Source organism: Centroberyx gerrardi, chromosome 21 (genome assembly GCF_048128805.1).
Source record: "Centroberyx gerrardi isolate f3 chromosome 21, fCenGer3.hap1.cur.20231027, whole genome shotgun sequence".
NCBI lineage: Eukaryota > Metazoa > Chordata > Actinopteri > Beryciformes > Berycidae > Centroberyx > Centroberyx gerrardi.
The window spans coordinates 15,804,100-15,814,208 of NC_136017.1; the positions used below are offsets into that span (position 1 = coordinate 15,804,100).

The following is a 10,109-nucleotide window of genomic DNA, read 5'->3' on the forward strand; positions in this document are numbered from 1 at the left end:
TCTCATAAATTCATCAGGAATTGAAAACTACATAAAATGAAAACTACATAAAAATAATTATTTTTGACTGGTAACTTATTGTCACTCAAAAAACAGTTTTTTTTTTAAATGTTACAACACAAACAATGCAAAGTAAATGCTTTGTAGCACTGACAATATTGTAAACATAAACAGTACTACTTACTATACTGGCTAAGTAAATTTATTTGAGAGTGAAAAAACTCTGTATATTAGTTGCTGAGCATCTTCCTAATTCTTTCTCTGTTCAAACACAAAAATCTCATTTTGGTTTCTTAAACAATGGATCAAGGCCCAACATATCTCATGATGAGTAAAATGTTTTAATAACAGGGTTCCTACTAATTTTTCATTTTAAAATTTTAGCCTTTTTTTTAGACTTCAATTTGACTTGACTGGAATTGAAGATTTTGGTCAGTAGGGCTAGGGTTAATTATTTTGTCAAGTTGTAACAAATATAAGGTAATTAATCTTTGTGTTATGTTGTAACTTGACAAGTAAGTATGTAGTAACAAGTTGTAATACCAGGTACTTACTGTTATTAACATTAAAGGTGTGTTGTATTCAGTAAGTGCGTAGTACTCTTGTAAATTCAGTATTACCAGGTTAATATCTGTGTTTTGCTACATATCTATCTTTTAGGTTTCCATATAATACACAGATTACGTAATTACCTGTAATTAGCATTTGTTCTAGGAAACAACACTAGATTTCTCATTGGGGTGGTAGGTTGAAGAAGTTTGAAGGACTCTAGGAGGACTTTAGGAAAGATAGATCGATAATTTCAGCAGACTGATGACTGATGACTACAGGAGTTTCCCCATTCACATCTGAGACGCGACAGCATGGCGGGTCTGCCACCATCTTCCTCTGTTCTCTCTCTTTGTTTCCTTTCACACTCAAGGAGCATCACTCACCTGACAAAACCTTCTGGATTGCTTTGAGTTGCTTGATTCCACTTGATTTTGCATCCGATTTTTTTTACTCTTCTCCAGCCACAAAACTGTTGTTTATTTCATTATGATTTTTTCTTCTTCTGGCCTTCTCCTCTTCTTCTTCCTCTCCTCTTACCTTTGTGTTGCTTTTTCTTTTTGCTTCTCTTTCCTCCTCCCAGCTAATGACAACCAACACACAGATGGTAAGCCTGTCCCTCTCTCTCTCTGTCATCCCTCCCTAGTTTCAGTTTCCTATTTCCTGTTTTGTCCTATCACACGGCCCAACACCAAACCACCCATCGTCCAGTAGCTGTCCACCATTCATCTCATGTCCGGCCCCTAGTGCTTGCTGTAGACCAGTGGTTCTCAATCCTGGTCCTCGGGACCCCGAGTCCTGCTGGTTTTCATTCTAGCCATCTGATCTAGGACTGATTTACACCTGGGATGTAAGGTGAATATAATTAACTAGCTGGTAGGAAAGAAAACCAGCAGCACTCTGGATCCCGAGGACCAGGATTGAGAACCACCGCTGTAGACCAATGAGCTGTAGGCATTTGTGTAGTGACCCGCCTCCTCCTTGAACCCCACTCATGTGTCCAGGTTTTATTGTAATTATAAGACACCTAGACTCTCCGTTCTGTGTTTCATTGGTGTGTGTGGGTGTGTGTGTGTGTGTGTGTGTGTGTGTGTGTGTGTGTGTGTGTGTGGCAGCTGTCAGTATGTGACTACTTGAGGCATAAGAGCCTCTTGGGAAGTTGACGAACCAGGGAAAAAAACGTTTCCTTATATTCAATCTTCCATGTAATATATGAAAAAATGGTATGACATTTACTATGAAGACCATGAGTTTTGGGTTGAGTTTTCCCAATAAGCCTTCACTCTAGGGTTAGAATGAAATATAAGGGTTATGAATCTTCACTATTATCATTTCACTTCATTTATGACCATAACATCAACATTATAAGCACTGCAAACACACGCCACATTCAGATGCCCTTAAAAAAAGCTACATTTTTGTCTTTTCATATTTGATTTTTTACTTTTATTTATTCATACACTGAATTTGTTACACGTTTCCATGGACTCGAAGCATTTCAACAACAGTAAAAGCAAAACTTTTGTGATTTATTTTTATGTTATATGATGATGGTTCTTGCATGGTAGCAGCTAACAGCAGCAAAGCTTAGCCAGTGCTAATTCTAAATGTAAAGGAGTCATAAGGGTAATTTCTGACAAATCAAAATCATTTTTATTTATGATGAAATGTCAAGAGAGTAAATAAAAGTGTTGAATTCAGTTGATTTGAAAGAACATTTAGCATTAGCAGGGGCTGGGCTTTGCTCTTATGGCCATCATCATTTTAATATCACAGGAATATTATTAGCAAAATACAGGAATTATTCTTAATTATTGGTGCATGGTATGTACAGGGTACCATATTTAGCACATGGTATGTTCACCGTACAATGCACATATCATATATACAATGCATGTTAAGTGCTGCACTTTAGAGTATCGAGCCCCTAGTGGACCATATGAGCTGAGTTAGTTATGAAATATGAAAGCCAATATTGAGGTATCAACCCAACAAGGACATTCCCTTACACCTCATATCAGTTCTGTTAACACACTCCCATACCTCCACATCTAGCATTCACAGTCTGACTACATAGAGAAACCATAGAATAACTATTTTGATTACAAACGCATGTTAAGCGACTAAGCTTTGTTCAAACCCACAGAACTTTATTTTCAATTATAATCAAGATCCCAAGGTTTCCAAAGATACCAAACATCTCATGCTGAATTACTGGGAAATGTGTATAAAATGATGCACAAGACATCTAGATTTTTTTCCATTTGATGTAGTGGTGCAGCCATAAAATCTTGGGTTTGAATATTTCACTCAGAATAAGCAGCTGTAGCTTTAATAAGTACCACATTAGCGTTGGAATGAGCAGAAACAGAATATGTATGTGACATTATCGTACAGTATGGAAAACATGTTTTTTCTAACTTTGAAGCTACTACGTGTATCATTTTAAAACATCAGTATATCATTGTCAAATTAACTGTGATGCCTTGGTATAAAGCAACAAATAGAGGGACTTTTGCTCACTGTCCCAATACTCTTAGTTAAAGTACTTACTCTTTTGACAGTATGTATTGAATTAAAAATGGAATTCCATCTCATATGAAATGTATTTAACATGAAATCTTGACATTTCTGCCTCCACTCCTGTCTGCAGATGTTTGGAAACTGGACGTTTGGAACGCTGGTCTTCACTGTGCTAGTCTTCACTGTTACATTCAAGGTACCGACACACACACACACACACACACACACACTGTATGCATTCAGAGTGAGCTTTGAGATTCAACAGCACTTGACTGGTCACAATGTTCCTCTCTCTCTCCTCTCATCTCTCTCTTATGTCTCTCTCTCTCTCTCTCTCTCTCTCTCTCTCTCTCTCTCTCTCTCTCTCTCTCTCTCTCTCCTGTAGCTGGCTCTAGACACCCACTACTGGACTTGGATCAATCATTTTGTCATCTGGGGCTCGCTGATTTTCTTTGTGGTCTTCTCTCTACTGTGGGGAGGCATCATCTGGTATGCTTTGACTTAACAAACGTCATTTTCTGTTAAACATTTTAAATGATGTATACATTGATCGTCAATCAATTCATAATCAATCATTTTCTATTCTGTCTCCTCTCCACCAGGCCCTTCCTCAACTACCAGAGGATGTACTATGTGTTCATGCAGATGTTGTCCAGCGGTCCGGCCTGGCTCAGCATCATTCTGCTGATAACAGCCAGCCTGCTGCCAGACGTGGTCAAGAAGGTCCTGTGGAGGGCGCTGTGGCCCACCACCACCGAACGCATACAGGTAGGCACACCTGTATACATACTTACATACTGTATGTACACATACTGTACATACATACAGAAATACATACTTACTGCAGTAATAAGGGTTTATATGATAGCCAAAACTGCACCCCGCAGTGATCCAGTGTTATATTGTTCTACCACTAAATACAGTTAAATTGATTCAAGATACATGTCTATTTTTTTTTTTTTTTCACATTTTGAAAAGCTTTTGGTTCATTGGGTTATTATATGTAGTTTACAGATTACGCTGTTAGATTACTATGACCTTTTGCATTGGTCAAAAAAAAAATCTACATTTAGATTTTTTAATCAATTTGGCTGCACTGAAATGTTGAAGTGTTCCTAATCATTTGAATATTTGATGTAAGATTTGCTATCATTATTCAAAAATGAAAACAATCGATAGCCCTAACACATACATATATGCCTGCATACATAATGTCTCTCTCAACACAGACATACACCGACATACACAGGTGTCTATAGATATGTCCATAGGAGAAACTGTTTGTTGACTGTGATCATGCAGTGCATCAAATGTCTAACTGACGACTGTGGGTCAGCAGATGTATGCTGGCTATGGTTATGCCCCCGCCCTGCTGGACGTAAGTCAGTTAGCCCCTCTGTCTGTGTGCAGTGCTCATTTCTTCCTGAATCAAACCTATACAATTGAGAAGTAATACATAGAATATTTTATGAATACAGCATTACAAATGTAGCCATTGTAGAAGTCTCGCTGCTCCACTCTACAGAGCCTGAGAGTGGCAAAAATGGGAAAAATGTATTTCGGTCATTATCGCAAAATTAGCCCCAACAGGGTGAATGAAGACACCAGTGAGAAGCGGAGGCTAATAGCATATGATCCTGCTTATTAAACAGCTTTTCTTTAATTTACCAAAGACAATAATTTGACACAAAAGACTGATTTACAATGTTATTTTGATTTGATTAGTAATCAACAACATGGACCAGACTTCTTGACTGCTGAGTAAGAAATAACACACCTCAGAATGCATTCATTGGCCAATCAGAATTAAGCATTCAACAAAGCCATGTAGTACAAGGTCTACAGATTATGAAATTGTGCTCATAAAACAATGAAAATGAAAGCACAAACCAACCAAAACAAGGCAATTATATGTATCTTATGCAAACAAGGGCATGGGAGGACTTCTACAACTTACTTACACAGTTGGGGGACTTTTACCACGGCTGCCACTGTATACAGTACTAATAGATAATAGATTGATAGATGGCGGAGGACTTTGTAAGAAGATCAGTTGTCTGCTGTGATATCAGCCTTTCTCACACGCAAGAGAAGAGAGAGAAGAGAGGAAATCACTCAACTCAGTAGATGAGGATGGATATGTGATGTAGGCTGTTTGGTTTCTGACTGTTTGCTGTGAAGCGTGAACCTTCGCCTGCCATCGACCTGGAAGAACTTCCATAATATTTCTTCCTCCACGTACCTTAACTGCTCCTTTCCCTTCACCCTCCCTATAACCGTGGTTGTGATCTGAGCTTCAAACGGTTAAAGCGCAGATCCTTGTTCCTGATCCTTGACTGATCTTCCGAGATTTAACTCTTTCCTTTCCCCCCCCCCGTTAACTCCTCTCTCTTCCCCCTTACCCCCGCTTCTCCTCTCCTCTCCTCTCTTAATCTTCCCTCTTGTTCTCCTCCATGGCAGACTAAGCGCCGGTGCCTTGCCTCCGAGCCCTCCACCATCTTTATGCTGTCTCAGACCTCCAGCAGAATCAGTTTCTAACCCAGCCCTCCCGGAGGTGACCCTCTGCCTTTCCCTCTGTCTCTGCCTTGCGTAGGATCCCTCTTTCTCTGAATATTCCTTTTGCTGTATCCTGCTCTCCTCTGATCCTGTTTTGCATGGCTTGACTGTCCCTCGCCACCCAGTCTGATTGCATGCCAATACGTCTTCATCTGAATTTACACAGGCACAAAAAATCCAATCTTCTGACCATATGTGGCACAGAACTTTTCACTCTCTAAACAGCTGGAATCAAACAAATCTGAATGCTACAAGCCTTGGGACACCTTTTATAATGCTGAGAGCTTCTTCACCTCAAGCTCAAGGTTTATAACAGGGTTTGCAGATAGAAATTCTTAAATTAAACCTGTGTGCAACAGTGTTTCCCCTAGAATTGTATTCTTGTCAGGGTGGAAAAGCCTCTGAAACAGCACTTAGAGCATTATGTGACACTAAAGCTCACTTGAAACCCAGGATAATGAAATTCTTTTAGGTGGGTTGGCAGCTCCTTAAGGCAGAATGAGCCACCCCACCTATCCAATGGTAGAGGAAACTTAATTCACTGGCTACTAATTGAAAATGATCTTGAAGATGAAATCCAAGCAGGATCTGGTGTGCATCCAAGCTGTCTGGAGATACAAATCTGACCTTTGCCACATAGAGAATGTGTTGCGAAACAGCCTCATCAGTCTATCAGATATGATCAGAAGATCAGATTTTGTTCCTTGGCCTGTACTGTAAATGCAGCCTATGTGAAGTGTGATGTTTTACAGCAGTATGGCTTCAACTTATTACCTACTTGTGAATGACAGATGACTTTTTCGTTTGCAAATGTACTTTTTCTTTGCAATATTCAGGTATGGGTAAGAGAGGATGTGTGTATTTTGTGTGTTTCGGTATGAAAGCACCTGCGCTTACTTGTGTGCGTTTGTTTCTGTGTGTGTGTGTGTGTGTGTGTCCACAGCGTGTGAGGGCTGATAGAGGGTTTGACAGGGCCATCACCTTCCAGAGTTCTGACTCCTTACTAGATGGAGTCGCTGTCACAGAAGCCTAGAGAGCTTCAACACGGTAAAACACACACCCTGCCAGTGTGTGTGTGTGTGTAACGGTGGGATTGGGTCATGGAGGGTGACGTTAACACGCTGTCGAGTTTTGGATGGGGTTTGCTTTGCCGTGGTGTGTGGTACGTTTCGCAGATTTGACTTTTGGGGGTTGTGACTGACTAACGCACTCGGAGTGTGGTGTGTGTGTGTGTGTGTGAAGATCTAGGAAAGTTCAATGGGACAATTCTATTCTCCAAGACACTATGGTTATGGTAGGTGAATGCTTCACTTCAGATATTCTGTAAATGGAGCTCTGTTGCCCTCTGGTGAAACATTTTGGCAGAACTAAAGGGAGAGAAGAACATGTACTCACTCTGGGATTGAGGATTCATGCATGTTTATAAGTCACGTTTCCATTTGCATGACTTGGTTTAGTTTTCTTCTGTAAAAGCACGCTTGTGTTTATGTGTTATTATATTCATTTATTTATTCGTTCATTTATTTATTTTGCTGGGGTTGTGTTGCTATTGTCTGGAAAGAACAGTATGGATGGGACATTATCATCACGGCCGACCAATCAGAACAGAGGCTTTGAAGCAGCGTCTAGCTCTAAAGTCTCTACTCCAAAATGCCCAAGTTGCAGCTTGAGAAGAGTCAGCTCAGTTAACCTGAAAAGTCATTTGTTTTTTGTCTTTATTAGCTCTCTAATTAGCAAAGCAACCAATGAATTAACATGCAGCTACTAGGCACTAAAAGCTACTAGCAATGTAATGTTAGCTATTGAGTAAATCAAATGTGTTAACATGACAGTGATGGTTAGCTGACCAGATAATAGGCTTATGGTTAGCCTAGATATCTAACAAGCTAACTCAAATCTAAACATAAAATCGGTGAGATGTATCAGTGATTAAATGATCAGTCTCCAGTCAAAAAACAACATACAAATTCACCATTTATATTCCATACTGTTGAGACAGTATGGAAGTATGGAAACACTATCAGCTGTTCTCAGCCCCTTATACAGCAGGTCTGGTGCAAGAAACAGGGCAAACTCCACATGTCCTATACCTTCAATTCTGGCCGGCTGGGATGATATTGTCTCCTCCACGTACCTCCTCCTCCGCCTGCTCTCCACCCACCTTCCACAATTAACACGTTTTCTCCTCCATTTTCACTTTCTCTCTCTCTCTCCCTCTCTCTCCCCTTCTTACAGAATGCTGATAAGCTCTACAAGGGCCAGCTCTCCGAGTTCACCCCCTTGGCGTCTCTCCACGCCCCACCCAAGGGCGTCGGCCAGCGGCGAGGCTCGGCGCTCCAGAGGAACCCCCCGAACCCCCGCAGGTCCGAACCCCTAACCAAGAAACTCATGTTCACGCGCTGGCGGAGCGCGCCAGACTACTGCACCTTCACCCCCCTCCTCCGATTCGCCGACGGCTCCCGCCACTCAAAGCAGGGCCACGCCTACAGCGGGGCGGGGCCAGAGACCTCCGTCTAGTCTCCATTTAGTGTTCTTCTCTTATTTTTTGTTACCAGATATCAGTGATGGCTTCCCAGGTGTAGAGCTTGAGACGTCATTCCCACTTGGAGTCAGTCTTAAAGCTGCACTATGCAAGATTTTTCAAAATTAAGTTATCAGCAGCGACAAAGCATTCCGTTTCCATCTCCTCTCTCCTCCTTTTGGAATCCTTTGGTATAAATCATCACAGACCGTCCGGGTTTTGTGCAATTTCCTGACATCTCCTTACAGGATTTCTGGGTGTTGAAGTCCTCAACATTCAAACAGTTACCTCTCGCTGCCATTTGGTGTTGCCAACGTGCAAAAATTGCATAGTGCAGCTTTAAATGTAACTCTCATGCTGGAGTCCTAGGAACTGACCCTGGTCACCGCTAGGATTCAGTCACACTAGCAAGGTTGGACAGTAAAGTAACCCAAAAGTAACTGACAACAAATCTGTTTAAGTTACTGAGCTGGAGCAAGCTATCGGACTATGTTGCTGATTACCAGTCACAGGTGATCAGACGTCTGTAACGGATTAGTTTGAAAGTGACCTTCGCAACCCTATATCCCAAGTCAGAGGCCAAGTACGGCACAAAGCATGATGGGACGGCTCTGGAAAGGACCCCATCCGCGGGGCCGCACCACCGCAACATGCAAAGGGCTCAGTCTATTGATGTCACAGCAAACAAAGCAGACTAGAGACTTTTGATTTCTTAAACCACACTCTGGCATATGACTGTATGTGCATTTGCCCTTTATGTCTGCCTGCCTTTGTCGGGCAGCTGAAGTTTACTTCAACAACGATGAATTACAATTATTAGGATTTATATATCATATTTTTAAATGATTATGGTGATAATCGTTACGGTTGTGACTGGGATGGTGACGACGACGATGATAGTGATCACATGACGGCAGCGGTGACAAATGATGGTGGCGACGATGATGAAGATGACAATGACGATAATCATGAGTGATGATGCCAGCATGGGCTTCTTTCTCTGACCAAATATTTTCTTTCTTTTCCTTTAAATTCCCCACCACCTCTTTCTCTCTCTGTCTGTCTGTTCTGCCTTTTTATAGGACAAACTGGTGTTGCCTGTGTGCAAACCTGTTATCCCGAAACACTCCCTAGGACACTGGGGTCAGATCCTACAACATTGTAAGGAGGGATACAGTAGAGCGTCAGAGCCTAAGTGTCGGAGCAGCGAGTTTGAGTTGCTGTCTTTTTTGCTGTTTAATCATCTGCAGTGTCAAATGGATTTCACATGAAACAATGAATATGAGGTAAAAGAATAGATTGTCACCTTTTGATTGTGGGTCTTTCTGACCTCGAACCATGTTAAAACAAAGGCACAAGCAAAAAAAGACCAACTTTTGCTCCCTCTTCCGACACTTAAGCTTGGATATACAGTAGATAGTATGGAGTGTTTGGTAGGATAGAGGTCAGAATAGAATAGAGAACATGTGTGTGTATGTGTTCTGTTCGTCTGTGTGCCGTATTTATCTCTGCAGGATCTCCTTGTGTCTTATCGTCTTTGCAGCACTTTAACTTTAGATTTTCAGCTTATATTCAACATACGACGCTGAGGGACTAGTCTGCGTTTCACAGCTTATTCCTTTTAGTGATGCCAATGTAAACCAATACAAACAGCTGGCTGACATACGGCTTCCTAGCTGTGTCTTTCATACTGCCTTAACATCATCTTGTAAATCCCTTGTGATTTTCCACAGGGATCCGTTACCAAAGGAACAGCGAGATAAATATGGCCTCCTCTTAGGCAACAAGTTGTTAGACAATGTGTGTTTTGTAGGTCAACGAGTAGAGAGCAAGGCACTCCAACTGGGGCCACCCATGCGAAAACTGAATACACTCATGATACTGTAAGATACTTGAGTGGACACTAAACGGCATATGTAGCTCAGTGGGTGTTAGTGGGAGATTTGTTCAAATGTAACAA

General features: G+C 41.3%; 1 protein-coding gene across 3 annotated transcripts in view; it reads left to right on the forward strand.

Moving 5' to 3' along the window:
* The window catches only part of atp11a (ATPase phospholipid transporting 11A), a 57,163-nt gene extending 48,572 nt beyond the window's left edge, over nt 1-8,591 (forward strand). The window contains exons 27-31 of one of the 3 annotated variants that reach the window (XM_071908938.2): nt 3,203-3,268; nt 3,458-3,561; nt 3,675-3,840; nt 6,572-6,675; nt 7,864-7,983. In XM_071908938.2, the coding sequence (XP_071765039.1) occupies nt 3,203-3,268; nt 3,458-3,561; nt 3,675-3,840; nt 6,572-6,661 (426 nt within the window). In that variant the 3' untranslated portion in view covers nt 6,662-6,675; nt 7,864-7,983. Of the gene's footprint in view, nt 1-3,202; nt 3,269-3,457; nt 3,562-3,674; nt 3,841-5,532; nt 5,627-6,571; nt 6,676-7,863 lie in introns of those variants that run through there. The other 2 variants (XM_071908939.2, XM_071908937.2) reach the window with 2 other exon arrangements.
* Nucleotides 8,592-10,109: the final 1,518 nt, after the last annotated feature.